This window comes from Sciurus carolinensis, chromosome 2 (genome assembly GCF_902686445.1).
Source record: "Sciurus carolinensis chromosome 2, mSciCar1.2, whole genome shotgun sequence".
NCBI classification, from domain to species: Eukaryota; Metazoa; Chordata; class Mammalia; order Rodentia; family Sciuridae; genus Sciurus; species Sciurus carolinensis.
The window spans coordinates 41,169,528-41,195,017 of NC_062214.1; the positions used below are offsets into that span (position 1 = coordinate 41,169,528).

Sequence of the window (25,490 nt, forward strand, 5' to 3'; positions counted from 1 at the left end):
AAAAGTAATACATAGAATTAAAACAATCAAAGAAGAAATGAGGAGGACCAGATTGTGAATTTACTTCTTAAATGAACTACAGAGAAGGATCAGTTAGTTGAGAGATAGAGAGATAGAGATGAAGTGGGGAGAGAGATAGGGAGAGAGATAGGGGAAGGGAGAGAAGAGAGACAGGGAGAGAGTAAGAGATGGAAAATAGAGTAGACAGAAAAACAGGAGCGCCAGACAAGGAGGTTCGATACTGAAAATATGGAATTCCAGACACAAACCACAGAAACAATCTTGAGAGAAAATCTTCAGGAAAGTTTCCCAGAAATGAAGGATATAAGAGAGACTGATAGAGCCCATGGAACATCCCACAGAACTGATGGGGTGCTTACAAAGTAGATTTCTGAAAGTTTAGAACATTGAGGACAGAGAGAAGCTTGTACATAGATGGCTCCAAAGTTTCTGGTTAGAGAGAGGGAAGGAAAATGCCACATAGAAAAGATCAAAAATCAAAATGGTTATGAATTGCTTAATAGCAGTAATAGTATTAGAAAATGACTGAAGCAATTCCTTTGAAATTTGGAGAAAAAATGACATCCAACTAACATTTTACATACAGCTAGTGAGTAGGTAAATGAAGACATTTTCAGACACCTTACTAGAAATTTCCCTCTTACACATCATTTCTCAGAAAGTCACTAGAGATGTATTCACAGAAATGAGGGAGAAAACCAAGAAAGAGGAAGGCATGAGGTAGAAATGAGGGAGAAATGCTGTAAGACCCATGGGGGCTGTGAGAGCACACCAGAACTGCCACCCTGGCCATGGCCAAGGGACAACAGCACACAGGGCCTGTCTATAGATGGGACTTGGGTTGCTGGTGGCTAGGGGACCTTAGCTTTGGTCATAAAGAAGCCTCCCATTCTTGGCTTCGGTTGCCATTTCCTACCCAGTGCTATCATTTTGTCTTCAGTGTCCAATTTTCTGATGAGGACTCTTTGATTCACAGCAAGCTTACTCATTTTCCAAAGAATAAACAAGCATTTTCAGGGATTTAAAATGCAAGTTTTACTGCAATTTTAGGTGGTAAGAACTTGGGTGAATGTGGTTGGTACACTAAGCCTAAGCAAATCCATCATCAAAATGATTTCAAAGCCTCCAAAGAAGATAAAGAGAAGCCATAAGCTCCCAGACTGCCCACTGTCTTAGCTATCTCTACCAGGCCAGTCTAGAGCATTCCAGGAGGAGACAGACATAACATGGCTGCCAGCAATGAGGTCTCTGGGGGACTGGGCTACACTACCTTCATTTTCAGGACTTATTTTTATGTTTTCACAACACAAGTGAACTCATATTTTATTGCATAGTTAGTCTATCTATATAATTATATACAATATTTAATTATATCTATAGTTGATATAGTATATATAGCTATAATCTATATTCATATACCTTATAAGTATATAATTGTGCCTATAATTATATCTACATAATAAAATTTCTAAATAATTACATTTTTCTATCAATATAATTATATTGTTCAATATGTTTGATCTTATTTCATAATAAATAATATATCACTATGCATCTTCTCTCCCAGTGAATATTCACCAGACATTGACTATATTTAAAATAACTCAATTAGGGGGCTCTAAATGACATTCTGGTCATCTGAAGGTACAGGAAGGGACAAAGAACCTTATTGGTGGGTGGGCCATCCATTTTTCTACACACAGGATGGTACGTGTACTGAGATAAAAAGAAACAGGTTCTGGCAGAAATGAGCACTATGGCTGATCCATAGAATGTCACTGGAAATGAATGACATAAGCATGGTGCTATCATATACATGATTCAAAAAGGGTCACAGATTCTGAGAAAATTTTAATATAACTCAGGCATTGCTGGAAGGTGGCCAATGTTTTTTCCATCATCAGCGATTGCACCTCACATCCAGCTATTCTTTCCCCCACTTTTCAGCTGTTTTTCCATCTGACACTTCTCCTGGGGCCCAGGAGCTAATTAAGCACTTCAGTTTAAAAGACCTTCCCTTCTCACCCCTGTCGTGCCACAGCATGAACATGGGATGTAAGGCACAGTAGAGTGAGAAAATATTAAAAGGATATTTAATTAAGCAGAGTAAGCACTAAGGTCAACAGCAACTTGAAGCTAACATCCATCTCTGAGCAAGGAAGGTGAGCCACCTTCAGGTGTGGGAGACGGGGAAGCAAGCTGGTCCAGGATGCTCCTTTTGTCTTTCCCACTTGTGATATCGACTGCTTCAGTGGCAATGAAATATTTAATAAAAGAAAACAAATAGGAATGTCTTGCTGTATCTGGGAGGAGAGTAGGAATTACCCTCCCGCTGTTTAACACTACAATGTTCAGGCTTCATTTCATTTTGCTTTTAAAATTAAGCAGAGAAATGAAAAATGTTCTATACTAAACTCAAACAGATCATATGCAGCTCTTTGTCTGCCATCTTGAGCTCTTCTGTGTTACTTTCATCTGATGCTACTTCCATAAATAGGAAAGAGTTGGAGAATCCCTGTCATGTTTCTGCCAAGCCCCAAACACCTTGTAAATGAGCGAGGGAGCTGGGGAGATGACAGATGTTACCTATTTAACACTAGGGCTGCACATGAGGTGGGATTGTAATTGGGATTGATATTAGAATATCAAAAGCCCAACAAATGGAAAGAGTACCACTGCAGTTCTGTCTGGGGTGAACACAAATAGCTTCTATAATGGTTAATTTTATGTGCCAATTTGATGGAGTGCCTGTATATTTGGTCATACACTATTCTGGGTGTGTTTATAAGGGTGTTTCTGAGTAATAACATTTGAGTAGGTAGACTTGGTTCAGACTGCCTTCCCCAATTGTCTTCCAGTCAATTGGGTTTCATCTAGTCAGACTGAGACCTCATTAGGACAAAATGGCTCACTCTCCCTCCAGTAGAGAGAGGATTTCCTGTCTGACTGCCTTGAGTTGGGACTTCCCTGCCTTCAGACTGGAACTGAAACACTGGCTCTCCTGGGGTCTTAACCTCTTGGCTTTTAACATATACCATACTCCCCTGTTCCTCAGGTCTTCAGTCTGAGACTGGTAATGTACCATTTGGTCTGGATCTCCAGCTTACTAACTACAGATCTTGGAATTTCTCAGTCTCCATAATTGTGTCTATGTATCTATTTAACTTTTATTTGTTGTTTTTCCAGAACCCTGACTAAGAGAGTTTCCAAACCACAACAGTGAAGTGACAAAAAGCACTATTTTAATACTGTGGGATTAGTGGAGACATGTAAAATTCACAAATACATTTAATACCAGATTTCACTGTCTTGTTAAGATTCATGTGCAGGGTCTTGGGCATTCAACTCAATTTCATGACTATTCCCCAGGTCTCATTTGACTGAGTGACAAACCATCTCTCTCTCTCTAAATCATTGACTTTTCTCATCTAGGCTACTTCTGCATCCTTGCTTAGGCCAAAGTCATGTCTTACCTGGAAGACAAGTAACAGACCAGATATTGTTCTTCCTGCCTCCAGTCTCCCCTGCTCCCACCATTCTCTCCACAGGAGGACCTTGCCCCTCCAATCCTTGCTTTTAACTTTCCTTTGGCTCTTCACTGGCCTCGGGATTAGGTACAAAGTCAGGGAGATGGCTTGTGGGATCTGGGTCTTCCTTTCATTTCTACCCTCACCCACCAATCTTATCTTCTCAGAGTAGATTCAGATTCTTGGACCCCACCCTAGTCATGAGGGATCAGAATACAGTGGAATAAGGTCTGACATTCTGTGTTTTAGATAGGTTGCTCAAGATGATTTCAAATATTGGCCAGAGAGTTTTGGAAACTACTGCTTTGGGAATCACACCCACTGACATTAGGAAAAGAAATCTGTGATTATTGCTACAGTTAATGTGGTGTCTCAAAATCACCTGTTGAGCTGTCTCTGCTATGAGAGGATTGTGAGTTCTCTGAAGACATGGTCCATATGACTGACTTCAGGCTGGACAGGCTCAATGCAGGCATGGAAGAAGTTCTAAGCATGAATGGTAACAGTAATAGTCACTAAAGTGTTTTAATAAAGATAGCAAAGACCCCAGCACAGAGACCACTGGTCATCAGGTGCTTCTTGTGAAATGCAATGGGAAGTACAGCACCATCTATAAAATGCTTCTGCCAAAAAGTCAGATTGAAACCTGAACAAGCACTGGTTAACGAAAATGCAGGATTAGAGGAACATAGGAATGGATCAGTAAAACCCCAAACTTGAGTTCAACAGATGAATGACAGAGTGTCATCAAGAAATAAATGATGAAAAAAAAACAGAGGGAGAAGACACTTAAGAGAGAAATCAATGCTCTATGGATATAATTTAGGTCTTGGTTCAAACACGTCTTTTTGTTTTTTTTAAATGAGAAAACTGGTGTGGTTTAAACACTGACTAGATATTTGTTTACAATGAGAGATTAGTTAATTTGGGGTGTGTGTACGTGCACAAGCATGTGTGTGTGAGATATTGTGGTTATAGTACTTTTTTTTAGAGTCTAGAAGTGAGAATAGAGAGACAACATATGAAAATCTGTGGGACCATATGGAGGCATTTCTTTTTTTTTTTGGTACTGGGAATTGAACTCAGGGGTACTTAACCACTGAGCCATATCCCCTTTTTATTGTTTGTATTGAGACAGAGTATCACTAAGTTGCTTAGGGTCTAAGTTGTTAAGGCTGGTTTTAAACTTGCAATCCTCTTGCCTCAGCCTCCCAATCTGCTGGGATTACAGGCATGCTCCTCAGTGCCTAGCATGAAGGCAGTTATAAGAGGAAAGTTTATAACATTGAGTTTCTACACTAAAAACATTGAAATATACCAAATAAATAATCTAATGTTACACCTCAAGGCCTTAGAAAAACAAAGGCAAAATAATTCCAAAACCAGTAGATAATTGGAAATAATTAAGAACAGGGCCAAAGTAATAAAATTGAGAATTAAAAAAAAAAATAAAGGATCAATACAACAGAGTTAGTTCTTCAAAAAGATAAATAAGATCGATAAATCCTTAGCTAAATTAACAAAAAGAAAGAGAGAAAGACCCAAATAAAAAAAAGACCCACAGACACTTCTGAAATTCAGTGAATCATTAGAAACTATTTTGAAAATTTACACTCCAATGAACTGGAAAATCTAGAATACCCTGACAAATTTCTAGATATAAATGTCTTACCTAGAAGACAAATAACACTCTAGACATTGCTCTTCCTGCCTCTATTCTCCCCTGCTCCCACCATTCTCTCCAGAGGAAAACTTCGCCCTTCTACTCCTTTTAACATTCCTTTGGCTGTTCACTGGTCTATGGATCAGGTCCAAAGTCCAGGTCAAACTGAATTAGAAAGACACAGAAAACCTAAACAGACCAATATCAAGTAATGAAATTGCAATAGCAATTAAGTCTTCCAACAAAGAAATGCCCAAGTCCAGATGGATTCTCAGCAGAGTTCTTCCAGACCTTTAAAGAAGAACTAATGCAGTCTTTCTCAAATAATTGCATGAAATTGAAAGGAAAGGAACACTCTCAAACACTTTCTACAAAGCTGGTATAACTCTGATGCCAAAACCAGACAAAGAGATCAAGTAAAGAAAATTATAGACTCTGAAAGGACTCTGATAAAATCCAGCACCCATTCAGGTTAAAAACTCTGGAGAAACTAGGGGCAAAAGAACTTATCTCAACATTATAAAGGCTATATATGACAAACCCAAAGCCAACATCATTCTAAATGGAGAAAAATTGAAAGCATTTCTTCTAAAATCAGGAAAAAGACAAGGATATCTACTCTTACTCAATATAGGTCTTGAAACTCTAGTCAGAGAAATCATACAAGAGAAAGAAATTAAAGGAATATAAATAGGAAAAAAAAAGAAGTAGTCAAATTATCTCTATTTGCCTCCACCAGAAGATTTCTAGAGCTGATAAATCAATTCAGAAAACTAGCAGGATACAAGGTCAACATTAAAAAATCAAAAGCTTTCCTATACTCTGATAATCAATCTGCTGAGAAAGAAATCAGGAAAACTATTCCATTCACAATAACCTAAAAAAATGCATCCTAAAATGTTTGTAGATGAAATGATATGATGCCTGATATTTGCTTTAAAATAACTGTATGTGTATGTGCCTGCTTGCCTGTCTGCCTGCCTGTCTAGGGATATAAATGAAAAAAGATTTGTCACATTCTGATTAATTTGGAGGCTGGGTGAAGGGGAAGGGTACATTGGGGTTCATTACATTGCACTTTCTGGTTTTGTATAATGTTTATATACTGCCATAAAAAATAAAGAAAATATGTGTAGGTCACTTGTTTCTGTATCAGGGTACCTGGAAGTCCCTTTAGTCCAATGAAGCTTGGAAGGTTGGAAAGGCTGTAAAATATAGTAGAAATCTGTAATCTGTTAGGAAACAGGAGTGCATTCTTTGATTCTAAGAACTCTTTTAGAAAACAATATGACTGAATTCAATATTCTTAGGTAAAGGCAATGTCTCTTTCAAGCCAGAAAGAGTTGCTAAGAATCACTAAAGAAAGTCGCTCTGTACTAAAAGAACTGGGGCCATGTCCTTAAATGAAGTTGGTTTTCTTCTTCATGGGACAATTCAAGTATATTGGGATGTTTCAATTAATATGGTCATGTACTATTGATTCTGCACACTGACAAATTATCTCAACTTTTCTGTCTGATAGAAGTAAGGGGAATCTAATTTTAGTGCTGTAAAAGTTAAAAAGTAGAGGCAGGTGCAAAATACAGAGATTTCTTAAATGACCCTTGAAGAAAATATTTTTGCCAATTACACTGACAGTGCAAGTAAGTGTAATAATAGGTCACTGAGAATATCCTAAAAGATTTTATAAGACAGAAGAACATGAAGGTTCTCTGAACCAAACATCAAAGTCGAAAAGTCCTTTTAGTAATAAATGAAAATGACAAGGGAAAAGAATCTTTACAACTGTTTATCCAGTTACAACAGTATTCGACCTAGCCTTCCATCTCATTAAAGGCTCTGGATGATTATAATACATTTCCTTTTCGACTTCTGTGTTCAAACATTTTAATTTGGAAAAGCAGTACACTGGTTGGGCACTCCATTAACTTGTAGATTCTGAAAAGTATTAATTCACATAGATATTGAATTTGAATTTGGGAAGAATGAGTGAATAAAAATATTGCTTGCTAAAAGATAGATACAGAGAGAGATCCAAGATGGCGGACTAGAGGGTGACTGCATCTCCTGTCACCCAGATTCAAGAAGGGGAGGCATTGAGAGACTCGGATTAACATAGAGCCGCAGGGTAAGTCTCCCCCACTGGGTGAAGCTCGGACCGGGTGGCAGGCACGGACAGGGGCAGCTTCTCAGAGCAGGGCAGGGCAGCTAGAGTCTTCCCCAGGCAGCCCTGCTCCCTCCGGCGGCGGGATCCTTCCACAGCCAGCTTCTTGGAGCAGGCCGCCCAGTGACAGCCTTTCCGCACAGAGCCAGCTCAAAGACCTGGAACCAGTAGCGGACTAGGGGCAGATTTCTTCGGAAGCACTGCATTATCAAGTTCCTCCAAGACTTCAGGCTACCGAAGGCTGGGAGGCGATATACTGGAAATCTACAGGGACACTATAAGCCAATAGAGGAAATCTGCAATATCTCAGAGTCCCATTGATATCTGACCAATGTGAGAAAACAAGGGAAGAAAATGTCCCAAACAAACCTAGATACTATATCAATAAAACCCAATGACAGCACAGCAGAAGAAATGTCAGAAAGGGAGTTCAGAATGTACATAATTAAAACAATCAGGGAAGCAAATGAGGAGATGAAAGAGCAAATGCAGGCATTGAAGGAGGAGGTGAAAGAGCAAATGCAGGCATTAAATGATCACACCAATCAACAGTTAAAAAAGCAAATACGGGAAGCAAGAGATCATTTCAATAAAGAGTTAGAGATACTGAAAAAACAAACAAACAAACAAACAAACAGAAATCCTTGAAATGAAGGAAACAATAAACCAAGTTAAAAACTCCATAGAAAGCATAACCAATAGGATAGAACACCTGGAAGACAGAACCTCAGACATTGAAGACAAAATATTTAATCTTCAAAACAAAGTTGACCAAACAGAGAAGATGGTAACAAATCATGAACAGAATCTACAAGAATTATGGGATATCATGAAAAGGCCAAATTTAAGAATTATTGGGATTGAGGAAGGCTTAGAGAAACAAACCAAAGGAATAAACAATCTATTCAATGAAATAATATCAGAAAATTTCCCAAATCTGAAGAATGAAATGGAAAACCAAGTACGAGGCTTATAGGACTCCAAATATACAAAATTACAACAGACCCACACCAAGGCACATTATTATGAAAATATCTAATATACAAAATAAAGACAGAATTTTAAAGGCCGCGAGAGAAAAGAATCAAATTACATTTGGGGGAAACCCATAAGAATATCAGCAGATTTTTCAATTCAGACCTTAAAAGCTAAAAGGGCCTGGAACAACATTTACCAAGCCCTGAAAGAAAATGGATGCCAACCAAGAATCTTATAGGCAGCAAAACTTACTTTCGGATTTGACAACGAAATAAGATCCTTCCATGATAAACAAAAGCTAAAGGAATTTACAAAAAGAAAGCTGACATTACAGAACATTCTCAGCAAAATATTTCATGAGGAAGAGATGAAAAACAACGATGCAAATCAGCAACAGGAGGAACTAGCCTAAAGGAATAGCCAAATAAAGGAGAAACCAAATCATGTAAAAAACCAAAAATGAGTCAAATGACTGGGAATACAAATCATATCACAATAATAACCCTGAATGTTAATGGCCTGAACTCATCAATTGAAAAACATAGACTGGCAGATTGGATTAAAAAGAAAAATCCAACAATATGCTGCCTGCAAGAGACTCATCTCATAGAAAGAGATACCCATACACTAAAGGTGAAAAGATGGGAAAAAACATACCATGCACACAGACACAGCAAAAAAGCTGGAGTATCCATCCTCATTTCAGATAATGTGGACTTCAAGTCAAAATGAGTCAGAAGGGATAAAGAAGGACATTACATACTGCTTTAGGGAAGCATAAATCAGCAAGTCATAACAATCATAAATATCTATGCCCCGAACATTGGCTCATCCATGTACGTCAAACAAATCCTTCTCAATTCCAGAAATCAAGTAGACTACAATACAATAATACTAGGCGATTTTAACACACCTCTCTCACCACTGGATAGATCTTCCAAACAAAAATTGAATAAAGAAACCATAGATCTCAATAACACAATCAACAATTTAGACTTAACCGACATATATAGAATATACCATCCAACAAAGAACGAATACACTTTCTTCTCAGCAGCACATGGATCCTTCTCTAAAATAGACCATATTTTATGCCACAAAGCTACTGTTAGCAAATACAAGAAGATAAAGATACTACCTTGTATTCTATCAGATCACAATGGATTGAAATTAGAAATAAATGACAGAATAAAAAACAGAAACTTCTCCAATACCTGGAGATTAAATACTACACTATTAGATGATGAATGGATAACAGAAGATATCAGGAGGGAAATAAAAAAATTCTTAGAAGTAAACGAGAACAAAGACACATCATATCAAAATCTCTGGGACACTATGAAAGCAGTACTTAGAGGAAGATTTATTTCATGGGGTGCATTCAACAAAAGAAGTAGAAATCAAAAAATAAACGACTTAACACCACAGCTCAAAGCCCTAGAAAAGGAAAAGCAGACCAACACCAAAAGTAGTAGAAGACAGGAAAGAAAAGTCCGGGACCAGATGGGTTCTCAGCCGAGTTCTACAAAACCTTTAAAGAAGAGCTCATTCCAATACTTCTCAAATATTCCATGAAATAGAAGAGGAGGGAACCCTCCCAAACTCATTCTATGAAGCCAATATCATCCTGATACCTAAACCAGACAGAGACACATCGAGGAAAGAAAATTTCAGACCAATATCCTTAATGAACGTCGATGCAAAAATTCTCAATAAAATTTTAGCAAATTGCATGCAAAATTATATTAAAAAGATAGTGCACCATGATCAAGTGGACTTTATCCCAGGGATGCAAGGTTGGTTCAATATCTGGAAATCAATAAATGTCATTCACCATATCAGTAGACTTAAAGTTAAGAATCACATGATTATTTCGATAGATGCAGAAAAAGCATTCAATAAAATACAGCATCCCTTCATGCTCAAAACACTAGAAAAAATTGGGATACTGGAAACATTCCTTAACATTGTAAAAGCCATCTACGCTAAGCCCATGGCCAATATCATTCTAAATGGTGAAAAACTGAAAGCATGCCCCCTAAAAACTGGAACAAGGCAGGGATGCCCTCTTTCACCACTTCTATTCAACATTGTCCTTGAAACTCTAGCCAGAGCAATTAGATAAACCAAAGAAATTAAAGGGATACGAATTGGAAAAGAAGAACTCAAACTATCCCTGTTCGCTGATGACATGATTATATATTTAGAGGAACCTGGAAATTCCACCAGAAAACTTTTGGATCTCATAAGTGAATTCAGTAAAGTAGCAGGTTACAAGATCAATCCTCATAAATCCAATGCATTTTTATACATAAGTGATGAATCTTCAGATAGAGAAATTAGGAAAACTACCCCATTCACAATAGCATCAAAAAAAAAAAAAAAAAAAAACTTGGGAATCAATCTCAGAAAAGAGGTGAAAGACCTCTACAATGAGAACTACAGAACACTAAAAAAAGAAATTAAAAAAACCTTAGAAATTGGAAAGATCTCCCATGTTCTTGGATAGGAAGAATCAATATTGTCAAAATGGCCATACTACCTAAAGTGCTATACAGATTCAATGCAATTCCAATTAAAATCCCAATGATGTATCTTACAGAAATAGAGCAAGAAATTATGAAATTCATCTGGAAGAATAAGAAACCCAAAATAGCTAAAGCAATCCTCAGCAGAAAGAGCAAAGCAGGGGGTATCGCAATACCAGATCTTCAACTCTACTACATAGCAATAGTAACAAAAATGGCATGGTATTTGTACCAAAATAGACAGGTAGATCAATGGTACAGAATAGAGGACATGGACACAAACCCAAATAAATACAATTTTCTCATACTAGACAAAGGGGCCAAAAATATGCAATGAAGAAAAGATAGCCTCTTCAACAAATGGTGCTGGGAAAACTGGAAATCCACATGCAACAGAATGAAATTAAACCCCTATCTCTCACCCTGCACAAAACTCAACTCAAAATGTATCAAGGGCCTCAGAATCAGATCAGAGACCCTGCATCTTAAAGAAGAAAAAGTAGGTCCAAATCTTCAACTTGTTGGCTTAGGACCAGACTTCCTCAACAGGACTCCCATAGCACAAGAAATAAAAGCAAGAATCAACAACTGGGATAGATTCAAACTAAAAAGCTTTCTCTCAGCAAAGGAAACTAACAGTAATGTGAAGAGAGAACCTGCAGAGTGGGAGAATATCTTTGCCACTCATACTTCAGATAGAGCGCTAATTTCCAGAATATATAAAGAACTCAAAAAACTCTACAGCAAGAATGCAAATAACCCAATCAACAAATGGGCTAAGGAAATGAACAGACACTTCACAGAAGAAGATGTACAAGCAATCAACAGATATATGAAAATATGTTCAACATCTCTAGTAATAAGAGAAATGCAAATCAAAACTACCCTAAGATTTCATCTCACCCCAATTAGAATGGCGATTATCCAGAACACAAGCAACAATAGGTATTGGAGAGGATGTGGGGAAAAAGGTACACTCATACATTGCTGGTGGGGTTGCAAATTAGTGCAGCCACTCTGGAAAGCAGTATGGAGATTCCTCAGAAAGTTTAAAATGGAACCACCATTTGACCCAGCTATCCCACTCCTTGGCCTATACCCAAAGGACTTAAAATCAGCATACTACAGAGATACAGCCACATCAATGTTCATTGCTGCTCAATTCACCATAGCCAGATTGTGGAACCAATCTCCCACCCCCCATTATATGTCATCATCTGCTTATCAGCGAGATCATTCATCCTTTGGTTTTTTGAGATTGGCTTATCTCACTTAGCATGATATTCTCCAATTTCATCCATTTGCTTGCAAATGCCATAATTTTATCATATATGCCACAGTTTCTTTATCCATTCATCAGTTGAAGGACATCTAGCTTGGTTAGGTTTAGGGTTAGGGTTAAGGAGGGTGGCAAGAATGGAGGAAGGAAGGACTGTATAGAGGGAAAAAGGGGTGGGAGGGGTGGGGGGGGAAGGAAAAAAATAACAGAATGAATCAAACAACATTACCCTATGTAAATTTATGATTACACACATGGTATGCCTTGACTCCATGTACAAACAGAGAAACAACATGTATCCCATTTGTTTACAATAAAAAAAAAGATAGATACAATAGTGACTCAAATTTCAGAGTAATGAGGGAGCCACTCCTAATGAAATATAAACTATCATACATTAAGCAATGGAAAAACATGTATGAAGTGTACTTGTTTTTATAAGATACTGCTTTCCTTTTAACAATAACTTAACATTATACTTTCAAGAAAAATGACTAATAGAGTCAAGTCCTCCCAACTACCCACTCACCTCTCCATCATTAAATCCCCCCTTTTTTTAGAAAAATAAAAAGACAATTTAAAAAAATAAGAGGAAGGATAGAAGTGAGTGGGGAATGGAGAAAAGCAAGAATGGAAAGAGATTATAAATGCATGATAGCCATATATATATTTACATATAGAATATCTTAGGTCCACAGAAAAACTGAGCAGAAAGTATGGAGATTTTCCATAGACCCACATGCCTTCTCCCCATACATGCAGTCTTTAAAAAACAAAACAAAACAAAACAAAAAAAACTCCACACCAGAATGGTACACTGATTTTATTTGTTTGAATCAGTGAACCTACACTGATATCGTTATCACCCAAAGTTCCCAACTTACATTAGAGGTTTACTCTTGGTAATGCACTTTGTATGAGTTTTGATGTATGTATAATGACATATGTGAATCATTAAAAGTATCACACAGGGTAGCTTCATTGCACTAAAAATCCTCTGTACTCTGCCACCCATTCTTTCCCATTCCTGGCAACCACTAATCTTTGTGTTGTTTTCATAGTTGTACCTTTTCAGAGTGCCATATAGCTGAAATCATGTAGTATGTGAATTTTTCAGATTGGCTTATTTCACTTAGTAACATACATTTAAGCATTCTCTGTGCTTCAGGGTTTGAAAGTTCATTTCTTTTTAGTGCAGAATGATATTTCACTGTCTGGCACAACAGGTTTTTTTATTTTTTAAATTTTTTTCACCCACATAAAGATATCTTGGTTACTTTCAATTTGGTAACTACAAATAATCAGTCATGAACATTCATGCAGGTTTTTGAGTGAATGTAAGTTTTCAGCGTCTTTGGGTAAATGCCCAGGAATAAGATTACTGGATTATATGGTGAGAGTATGTTTAGTTTTGTAAGAAACTGCCAAATTCTTTCAAAGCACCTTTCCATTATGCCTTCCCACCAGCACTGAATCAAAGTCCCTGTTGTTCCACATCCTCATGAGTTTTTGTTGTCATAATTATTCTGGCTTTTTACCATTCTAATAGGTATACTGTGGTAACTTAAGCAATTTGCAATTCCCTAATGACATATGATAGGCATCTTTTTATGTTCACTTGCCATCTACATATCTTCTTTGATAAGGTGTTGGTTCTGGTCTTTTGCTTATTTTTAAATCAGGTTGCATTCTTATTGTTGAGTTTTAAAAGTTCTTTGTATACTTTTGGGTAACTGTCCTTAATCAGATATGCCTTTCACAAATGTTTATCTAGTTTGTGGTCTGTGTTCTCGTTTTCCGTAAGTGTTCATCACAGAGTGGGAGTTTTTAATTTTAATGAGGCCTATCAATTATTTCTGTATGGATCAGGCTTTTAGTGTTTCATTTAAAATGTCACAGCTATATCCTTATTCTTTCATGTTATCTTTTAGGAGTTTTAAAGTTTTCCATTTTATTTTTAAGCCTATGATAGATACATTTTGAGTTAATTTTTGTAAAAGATGTAAGGACTGCATCTAGATTCATTGTTTTGCTTCTGTATATTAAGCTTATATTCTACAACCTTGCTATAATCATATCAGTTTCAGGAGTTTGGTTTTTTTAATCAATTCTTTCAGATCTTTTACATAAACAATCATAGCACCTGTGAACAAACATAATTTGAAGACTTCCTTTCAATTGGTATATGTTTTATTTCTTTTTCATGTTTATTTCATTAGTTAGGACTTTAAACATTTACTTTAAAATTAAGTTACTATATGACAACTGAAATGTAGTTTAAAAAATAATCATTGTTTCTAATATTTGTTATCTACCAGACACCTACCCAACATTTTATATGAGTTTTTCATTAACAACTGTATGAGGTGGGAACTATTATTTTTCATATTTTATGATAAGGAAAGTTATTCATTAAGTAACTTGCGCAAGATCACTCAGTCAGTAAGTAGCAGAGGCAAGGATCAACAACCAGGACTAACAGATTCTACAGTGTATGCCTTTAACTTTTATCTTGTATCAACTGAAGATATATTATGGGTTATGTTTTATATTAGTACTTTTTGAATACTCTTATTATTTAGTTACCTTGACAACTCTGAAAGGTAGTTATTTGTATCCTTGTTACGTATTGAGAACAATGAAGCTCAGGGAGGTTCAGTAACTTGCCCAATGAGACAAGGCAGTGTCATAGAACTAAGTTCAAACTTAAGGTTAGGTATGTGCTCTCATTTTTGGGTATGAACTAAGTTCAGGCCTAGCATTCAAACCCAAGTTTAGGTATGTGCTCTCATTTTGAAAACATGCCATTTGCTACTTTTAATACAGGTTTAAGTGGCCATTCAAAGCACAGCCATTGAGGACCTGTCAAGGACCAGATACTGTTCTAGATAACGAGGACGTAGAGGTGAACAAGGCAGTTGGAGTCTATTCTCACCAACTTAGCAAACTTAGCAACTTAGTAAAACATACACTCACATAAAAACATAAATACTTTAAAAAGAAGGACAATCAATCAATAAACAGGTGCTGAGTGTTGCAACCAAAAAAACAGGGGAATCTAGTGGGGACTGGTGGGATCAGGACTGCTATATCCCACCAGATAGAACAGGACAGAAAAGTCTTCTCTGAGGGGAAGATATCTGAGCTGAGGGAAGTAGTTCAAGCTCCTGGACATTCTGGCTGACTTAAATCACAATCAATAAAGAAATGAAGCTTTTGATTGGCACCTTAGAGTTTTAGACTGGGAACCCAAAGATGGAGAGCAATTTTTCATTTATACAGAAGTATATTTTATGTCCCTGAGCTATGAACCATCATGTCAGTACAGAAAGACATTTTACAATGGAGAAGGAGAAAAACAGCAGAGTAAAACTGTTTGATGACAGTGCAATGAGTCCTCCCTTTCCTCCTGTCGGCCTACGTCTGGATTTGGAAGTTGTTATTCTCCTTGGAAATACTTGTTTTAGTTTTGCTATCCTCTTAAACCAATGACTATTCAAGGAAAATGAAATGGAATTTTTCCCTTCAGTTGGTGACTCCCACTAATGGATGAGATCATAAAATAACAACTCACACTGGTTTAAGATTTTCATCGTATAAAATGGTTTCTTGACGTTTGTTAGCCTCTGGATCACAGAATTTACAACTCCTCTGATTCTGTGAAGCATCAGTATGGAATAGCCACCAAATTCCAGCTCAATCTCTTTTAACACTTTAACAGCCACTTAACACTCTTTGAAAATGCTTTGCTACTTACTGATGGTTGTAGTAATAGACTAATAACAGAAAATAGTCCCTGCTAAAGTGAATAAGCAGATAATCAGAAGAAAAGCTCAAAACATAAAAGAGAAAGAAAATGGTTCTATGGAGTATTTCTGTAATTGTTGACTATGTTTGATAATAGTTCTATTATTATACATCTTGCAAGATGAGTAGAGAATAGATGGAAAGAATGTTAAATTAAGCATGGAATTGCTAAGTATCTTTCTGATAGCCAAATGAATGAGGAAACTCCCAAAACCTGAGAAATTCTGCCTCTCAAAGTTTACTTTGAAATTGAAAGGGCTCATTCTATAAAAGTGTCTAAGCCAAACCATTCTATTGTTGGAAATTCAAGATTTGAGGGTAAAATGAACTGAAGCAGAATGAGAAACTGTTGTTAGGAGAAACTAGACTGTGTTGCAAGTACTGTTATCCAAAAAGTGAACCTTGGCCGTGGAGTGGTAGTGGGATATATCAATACTGACAGCCATTTCTAATACCTATATTTGGCAGATAAAGCATTTGAACCACCGAGACTTAAATGTGAAAATAACTCATCATTTAGTTCACTGTTCCCATTATAAAGGATAATACCCATAAATTCTGGGCATCCTATTACTGTGAGGAAAAGAAAAACAGACGAATTAGCCTGGCATTTGCGCTAAGCCCCTACGGACCATGTAAACATCTGGAGAATACCCACACCAGATAAGACTATCTTGTGGCTATGAAGGAGCAAGACAAAGAGAAAACAAAACAAAAACAAACAGACTAAATAATCCCATTCCACAATCAAGCCTGAATACAGACTAAAACATCAAATACTGTATAGATCATGAATATGATCAAATATTCTTTTCCATGCTAATAATCGTAAGTACTACTTTTTGTCATATTTAAAACCTTACCCTGTTCCTGTTTTCCAGATAAGAATTATTAATATACTAATCACAGAATGACCCCAGCATTCAATCAAGAACAAAGGCCTACTTTCTTGCATAATGTCCCAAATCACCTAATATACACTCAAATCCTCCTGCAACTTTTTAACAGTTTTTATTGAGATGCACCTATGGTTTCTAGGGTCCCTCTGTAGTCTATTTTTCTTTGTTGCAGGGAGTCAATAAATCTAACATTATTTTGAAAATAGGTATATTCCTGGGGGTCTTTGATTGGAAAGCACTGACGTTTATCTATTTTCTTCATATGCAGAAGCCCAGGGGATACACCAGGTCAGCTGGGGACTCTACAGCAGGTAGTCTTATAGTCAATAATCTGGTAGATATGTAAAGAAAACTGTAGCTATAAACCAAAGCCATACAAATCTGGAGAACTGTGCTCTTTTCACAATGATCCTATGCCTCTCATTTTTTTCACATTGTACAATAGCACCACCATGACTGAATCCTTCAAAGGAGCGGAACCACGACTGAAGACTGGGAAGGCTCACACACTTAGCTATCACATTTCTTCTGACCTATCTAATAGTGCTTTAGCAAATGAGGTGAAAATGGGAAAGAAAGAAAGAGGTGACCTTGGGCTGCTGCCTGCTCCGGTACTTTGAAAATGAACTTCATAGAAATTTTTCAGGTTTTTACTTCCAAAGGTGATTGCATTATTCTGGAACGCTTTATGGTTTTAGAGGATTTCATATGTTTTCCTTAATTACAGTTATTCCCTGAAATGACAGACTATTAGGATGATTAGTAGAATGTTTTCAAGTAGATAATGTTCTCTGAAATTAGTAACCCAAAAATGCACCTCTCATCAATGAACAAAAACAAAGCAAAACAAAACAAAAAACTCATTAATTTGGAGGCTAATTTGGGCAGAATGAATGGAATGGCAATGCAGCTTAGTTAACATTGTGGTGATAATCTTGAAAGATGGTGCTTCTCCAAAAGAGATGATGTTTTTTATAGGAAGACCCAATCCCATTTCACACTGACAGTGGACTGGTCAAGAGTCGGGCTTGTTCTGGAATACACTTGAGTGTGAGCTGAGGCTTTGCTACTTACTAGCTATGGGACCTTTATCTTCCCCAAGACACAACTTCCTTACCTGTAAAGTGGATATTAAAACAGAACTCACCTCACCAGCTGCTGGTTGAGAGGTAAATGGCATGATATTATAAGCATTTTTCACTCATGCTTTGTACTTAGTGAATACCAAGTAAGTACGAGAAAGCAGGTATTATGTAGATACATATGAAATTGCTGATATTCCACCATTTTTGAACTACCAGCAATGGCAGTTTCTTAACATTCAGTTGAACAGTTACTGTATCTACCTTCGAATACAGCTCAAAATAACCTATAAGGCAGAGACTAGTTGTTATTTCCCTGTTATATATACTTCTTTGCTGACATGTGCCCTGGACGACTGTCAGGGACAGATGGAACATGCAGAGCCTGGGAGGCACAGCACACGTGGGAAATGCTGAGAGCAGAATCCTCCAATGTCACAAGGCAGGGTCTGCCTCAATGTGCACAGTCATACTGAACTAGTTCCAGAGGGGCCAGGAATGCAACCTGAGAGCCACTCAAGTTAGAAATCTAAGATTCTGTGGCTCTCTGTGAACAAAGTACTAAGAAGCATTTGAATATGATATATAGAGCAATTACAGGATGGATTCTGTAAAAAGGGGCTTCAGCTATAAACAAGTGTTGGCCAGATACTATGTGTGGGAGTAGTTAAAACGAGTTCATCAATAAGAGAGGTCAGATTTATACTCCTCCACTTACCATCAGCAGATTCCCACCCCTAACTCTTATGGTGCAACATGTTAAATGTCTCACTTCTGGGTCCCTGCACCACCACCACCACCACCACCACCACCACCACCACCACCACCATCACTAGACACAACTAATATTCCTCTCTCCAAGGCAAGAAAATTAATCTCTAAAGCATCTTATGATAGAGACTTCTGGTCCTGTCCATCATTTTACAAAATAATTATTTTAACAGATTAAATATTTATAATTTGAAAAGTGTCAACATGGTGTCTTTATCCTTAATGCGGCAACATTTCATATTTTTTTTTCTGATAAACTCAAAACATAAGGTCCAAATTTTGGAATTATTTTAATAACAAAGAAGATCAAAATGCAATTAAATACTTGCTTAAAACACCACTTTACACAGATCTATGAGGGTGAGAAAGCTTTTAAAATTGTATTTCTGGGTTTTAATATTTTTTCAGATAATTCCTGTTAAGCAAACATCATGTATATTAGCTAATGCAGATGTGTCTTACTAAAATTCACCTTTCTACATGAGTTTCTATTTACATTATACTTCCAGATAAAATTCCATATAGGAATTTAAACCTATGGTTTTAGAGGAAAAAAAATGTTTCTGTTATCTTTGCATTCTTTAAAAATACCTAGCCTTGTCTGCAGCATACATTAGGAATTAACTAAATGTGTGTTAAATTAAATAAGTAGTTCAGGGAAAATAGCTGTGTTAGTTTTCACATAAAAGTACACTAAGTCAAGCAGTGACTTCTGATTCTAGAAGATCAAAAGAAAAGTCGTAATAGTCACAGGAAATAAATGCAGGAATCTCAGATTAATTTTCCATTAAAGCGAAGGTGAATTATGATTGCTCCTTGAAAAGAAGATAATGTTCTAAGATTTAACATTCAATATTAGGTGAAATCCACTTCTCTTCAAACGTAAGTAACTATTTTCCCAATGTGTGGAACTCTTTCTATATAGGCTAACATCACAGGTAAGGCGACCAAAGGGGACTGCTGTATATATGCAGTGCTATCATTTGTGTAAGTGCCTATATTTGAAAGACTTGGTGTCCATCTTGGACTACTGGGAGGTAGTAGAACCCTTAAGAAGTGGAGTCTAATAGGAACAAGTTAGATCATTGGGGGAGTGCTCTTGATGGGAACACTGGGGACCAGGGGCCCTTCTCATCTCTCTTTAGAGGTAAGCAGCTTCCTCTACCATGTGTTCCCTCTATCATGCACCACTTTACAACAAGGCCAAGTGACAATGGACTGAAGCCTCTAAAACTGTGAGCCAAAATAAACTTTTCCTCTTTTTACACTGATTATCTCAGGTATTCTGTTATGGTAATGGAAAGCTGATTAACACAGATAAAAGACATTACAATAAAACACTGTTAAGCAACATTTGATGACTTAACAATGTTAAGTGATAACATAGGAAATGCTAAAGAAACAAATGTGGGCTCTATCTGAAAGTACCAAGAATCAAAGAGTGCCTTGAACTTTGCTCTGACTCTGACAGTTGGAATGGAAAACCAAGGGTCACCAAGTGCTGCATTTGCAAATGCGCTGCATACAAAACACCCAATCTGTTATGGCACAGCTTGGCACCATGTGAGTTTAATCAGACAGCTGAGAAGCTAGATGTGACAATAATCTATTTTCTGTTAGTATATAAAAACAAGCTATCACTTTCCATGTTCCCTTAATGATAAAGGCTATGTGAGAGAGGGAAGGATGAGGTAAAGAAAACTCACTTGAAGCATTCTTAGTTGGTCAGCCAAGTCTAGAAGTTAGAGGGCCCCGTTTGCCACCTGACTGCAACTGCATGAGGAAACCCCAATACCCAAGTGAAAAACTGCCCCATTAAGCACCATCAGCTGCAAACTACAAGAGATAGTAATAAATTGCTATTTAAAGTCACTGAAAAAATAAAAATTAATTCTAGAGTTATTTTTAAAATTTATGTGTGATACAATAAAACCTCTGAGAGAACCTGACTGAGCAGGTTACCAAAATAATTTTTTCCTTGAGGTCAAATTTTTCACTTGGGCTTTAGGGTCATGACATTAGATGATTATTTTCAGAAGTGTGTAAAACTTCCAAAACTCAGTTTTGGAAGTAATTTATTAGTTTTGAGGCCTCTTCAAATGTACAACTTCACAGTCTTACTCAAATATAAGCACAGCCATACTCTGAAACTTGCACTTCCTTAGATCAGTTCTGTGTTATGAATCTCAGAATGCTAGAATGTCCCCCCAAGGACAGAAATTTACCAGTCTTCAACTTTTCCAAGTCCCTCATTTCTCCCCTTTAGCTCTCACTGGAACCTCCAGCCTCTAAGTACTTCCCCAATCCGTGGTTCACTGGAAGTAGTGGACCCTATGTGCAGACATCTTCAGCCAGGTGTCACTAAAAGAATCAACCTAATGTTTATGTAGCACTTTACAATTCAGAAAGGGCTCTCTCAAGCCCTGTCTTGTTGATTTCATTTTTAATACCAGAGGTCTTAAGATTCCCCTTAAAGAAGTAACTAAGGGAACTTTGAGAGGTCCCCTGAAAGCATGAAGACACTAGATCTGTACTTTTGTCTATTATCTGCTTCAATAGCTCACCATGGCAAGAGGGTGACCAATAGTTGAGAACTCCTGTGACCATGTCCTGTGATTCCACTGTTCTCAATGAAAACAGTTGGTCCATGCCTTGGCACAAAGATTCAGATTCCAGCCAAACAAGCAATTATGTTCCCCAGAGAAACAAATTAAATGAAGTAATCAACAATGTGTATTGGCAGGAAGACAGTCAGAAAAACAACAGTTGTGTTAAACTGAGTTCTTACATGTAGTTGGCTTGGAAGATTAAGTTATAATAAGTCCAATGAAGCCTAACTATGACTAAAATAGACACGCATCTTTTTGCTTCCAACTATCTTGAAAAAGTAACAATGATGCAATACTATAAATCTTCAGTTAATTAATTCCAAGTTTTCGGCATCAAGCTTTGCACCTCATCCTATATTACATACCATCTGTCTATGGTGAATATTTAGTTCTCACTAACATCCTGCTTCCCTACTCTTAGAATAAATGTATCTTCTTAAAAATCAGAAAAAAATGTTCTGCTAGACCACAGAGGGAATAAGGACTTGGATTTCAAATAAACTGATAATCACTGCTTTATAATTGATTGCTGCCATCTCCTGTGTTAAAAAAGCAGCACCTTCATAACTGTGAACAAAAATAATAATGTTTAATAGGAATAATTCTTATCAATCAGAAGGCAAATTTTCTACTCACAGAGGAAAAAAAAAAGCTTAATTCTCTTACCTCTAAGTGACTTCGCCTCTCAGCAATCACACGTTCATCTTTGTTTCCAAATAGTTTCTTTGGGGGGAATTCAAGGGCAGAAAGCTGAAATACATATTTTACAAGAGCTGCATTACTATTATACCCAGGATCACTGAGCTATCATTAGCTATTATTTGGAATCTCTATCAGGGGAAAAGAGAAAGAAGCTGAAAGGTTAAAGATGAAGGGTCCTGCCTCACTTTGCCACCAACCACGTGACTTTGGAGAGATCACGCAACCTTGGATCAGATTTCCCAAAGGTCAAATGAGTGGTGGAACTTGATTTTTAATGCTCTGTCTCATATCATGTATCAGACTCTGTGCCATATGGTGTTCTACAATTTTTGTTTTTTAGAACACAAGTTTATTCTTTTGGTCCCCTTCTTTACTTTTGTGTTGAGATGAGAATTTGAAAACTCAACCTACACACAACCAGAACGTTTTGTAAAATAGCTCTGAGATGACTGCTAAGGTTCTCTAAACATTCCACACTGCCTTTTTCTGGTTGCTATTGCAAATGAAGACTGCCCATGTGAAAAGAGGGCTTTTGGGGAAGCTCTCACTTTATTTTCCCAAAAGTGAATGTTCAGAATTAGTATTAACCTAGTATTGAAATTTCAGTCATTTTTCTTATGCTTTTCTTCTTGAATGTATAAAAATTATAATGAGAAGATACATTTTATTATAGGCTCCCAGGCTAGAAAGGACTCTATATAATCTGGTTAGAAACTACCCAGCCTGGGTTGCTTTGGGAGAATGAATGCAAAGCAGTAAAAACTGCTTTGTTGATGGAATTCACCATTTCCTTCCTTTCTTACCTTGTTGAGTCCAGACAAATTTATTAAGAAAAAATGAGCTTGGTGCAGTGGCGCACACCTGTAATCCCAGCAGCTTGGTAGTCTAAGGCAGGAGGATAGCGAGTTCAAAGTCAGCCTCAGCAAAAAGTGAGGCGCTAAGCAACTCAGTGAGTCCCTGTCTCTAAATAAAATATAAAATAGGGCTGGAAATGTGGCTCAGTGGTCAAGTGCCCCTGAGTTCAATCCCTGGTAGTCCGACCCCCCAAAAAAAAGAAAAGAAAAAAAAAAATTTTTCCCCACAATGTAGGGCACAATATGACACCAAATTCCTATTTTATACCTAAGCAAATCTCTAAGTTTATTTATATTTATATTGCTACAGCAAGTGTCAAAAATATAGCACATATATATATATTTAAAAAACACAGCATTAAAATATACTGGACATACAGGAAAGTGCATATATAAGGGGACAACGTGATGAATTTTAAAGATCTCATATAATAAGGGAATAAAGTGATGAATTTTCAAGATCTCCATATACCATGTGGCTAGTACCCAAGTGAAGAAATGAAATGCTGCCATCGCCCCAGGAACCACAGAGGCTGTTTCCAGTCACTCCCTCCCACCACTGCAAAGGTCAATGCTAGTCTGAATGACTTATAACAGCATAGTTTGAGTCTTCCTATTTTTGAATTTCATGTAAATGGCATCATGTAATATGAAGTCTTTAGTATCTACCTCCTTCTGCTCAACATCCTGTTTATGAGATTCATCTGTATTGTTATGTGTGGCGATAAATGCTCATTCTCATTGCTGTACAGTATTCCATTAGGTGAACCTTCTACAACTTATTTGCTCATTCTTTTGTTATTGAGACCTTTGTTCATTTCCAGATTTTGGCTATTAGGTACTGTGCTGTTCTAAACACTTGCCTATAGGTCTTATGATGGAGATCGATCTATCTATCTATCTATCTATCTATCTATCTATCTATCTATCTATCTAATCTATCTCCCATTCACTTCTGTTGGTTATACTCCTAGGAAGAGAAATGATGCTGGGTCATATGGTACACATACGTTCAGCTGTATCTGTAAATATTGAATGGTTTTTCTAAGGTGTGTGTGTGTGTGTGTTTATTAACTGACATTCCTATCAGAAGTGACTGAGAGATCCAGTCACCAACGCTTATAACTGTTGGCTTTTTCATCTTAGTGTTTCTGGTGGGTGTGGAGACATTTCTATTATGGTTCACATTTGCATTTCTTTGATGACTACTGATGCTGAATATCTTTTCATATACTCATTGATCTTCTTGTTAGTCACTTTGGGGAAGTGTCCATTCAAATCTTTTGCCCATTTTAAAATTAGGAGTCTGCTTTTTCCTTAGTAATTCTCTTTTTCATGCTCTTTTTAAAATGTTTTTTAATCTGTTCTTTTTAAGATATACACAGCAGTAGAGTGTATTTTGACATTTTAGACATACATGGACTATAACTTATTCTAATTAGGATTCTATTCTTGTGGTTGTACATGATGTGGAGTTTCATGGTGGTGGATTCATATATAAATATAGGAAAAGTTAAGACAGTGGAATGAAGTGGATGTAACTTTTCAGACTCTTGAAGGTGCTGCTGATGACTTTTTCAAAGTTAACTGTCAGTTGGGCTGATATTTGCTCCTTTCATACTCCAGTGCTTTTTACTTTTGTCTTGTATTGTCTTTTTACTTTTGTCAACGTATTGGGGATTGAACCCTGCCGTGCTTTACCACTAAGCTACATTCCCAGTCCTTTTTATATTTTATTTTGGGACAGGGTTTTTCTAAGTTTCTCGGCTGCCCTTGAAGTTGTCATGTTCTTACACCATTGGGCTTATAGGAGTGTGCCACTGCACTTGGCCTCCAGTGCTTTTTCTACCAAAGCAGAGAAACCTTGTAGTGGGTGGTGCTACCACTAAGGGATGGATTTCCTCTCCTCCTTTTCTCACCAGTGCTCTGATTTTGTTGGAACTGTTAATCACTGCCTAGCAGCCATACATTCATATTTCTGGCTTTAGTACACTTAAAGAAGAGTTGCTTTCTTTAATCTTTATCCTAGATCTCCAAAGGCTTCACACCAGCTTCTATACACTGCAGATATCCTTTATCTCATTGTCATAAAAGACATAGAGTCAGTCCTGATCGATTCTTCATCTTGACTTTGCAACTCACACTTAATTTTAAAATCAGTTTAAGATAAAATGCAAATTCACTGGCACTGAGATAAGACAGACTCAGTTTGAATCTCAGCTTGACCAACTAGCTAATTAACTGTGTTCGTCTGAACCCGAGTAATCTCAGTTGAAACACACACACACACACACACACACACCAAACCTGACAGTTTTCTGTGAAGATTTAGTATAGAATGGTGAACAGACCTTACCCATAATATTTGTTGTCAGAGATGGGTAATGACTCAGAAAGCATTATGCCTGCATGCCCTCACTCTCTCTCTGCATCTACTAGGCTGGTGATGTGGCTTCAAAGAGCAGAGGACTTTCTGGATTCTGGCCTTATTGGCACAAACACTTTTGCCCGTGTTGCTGCTCAGAGATGACAGGTACAGCAGGGATAGTCTTCTGAACTTCACCCAGCCTCAATATCATCTTATACAAATGTGCTCCCCACTGAAG

At 37.1% G+C, this 25,490-nt stretch overlaps 1 protein-coding gene across 2 annotated transcripts in view; it reads right to left on the reverse strand.

The window, feature by feature from the left end:
- The window catches only part of Kif16b (kinesin family member 16B), a 315,616-nt gene that overhangs the window by 20,239 nt on the left and 269,887 nt on the right, over nucleotides 1–25,490 (reverse strand). For both annotated transcript variants that reach the window (XM_047540972.1, XM_047540973.1), the window contains one exon: nucleotides 21,995–22,078. In XM_047540972.1, the coding sequence (XP_047396928.1) occupies nucleotides 21,995–22,078 (84 nt within the window). The remainder of the gene's footprint in view (nucleotides 1–21,994; nucleotides 22,079–25,490) is intronic.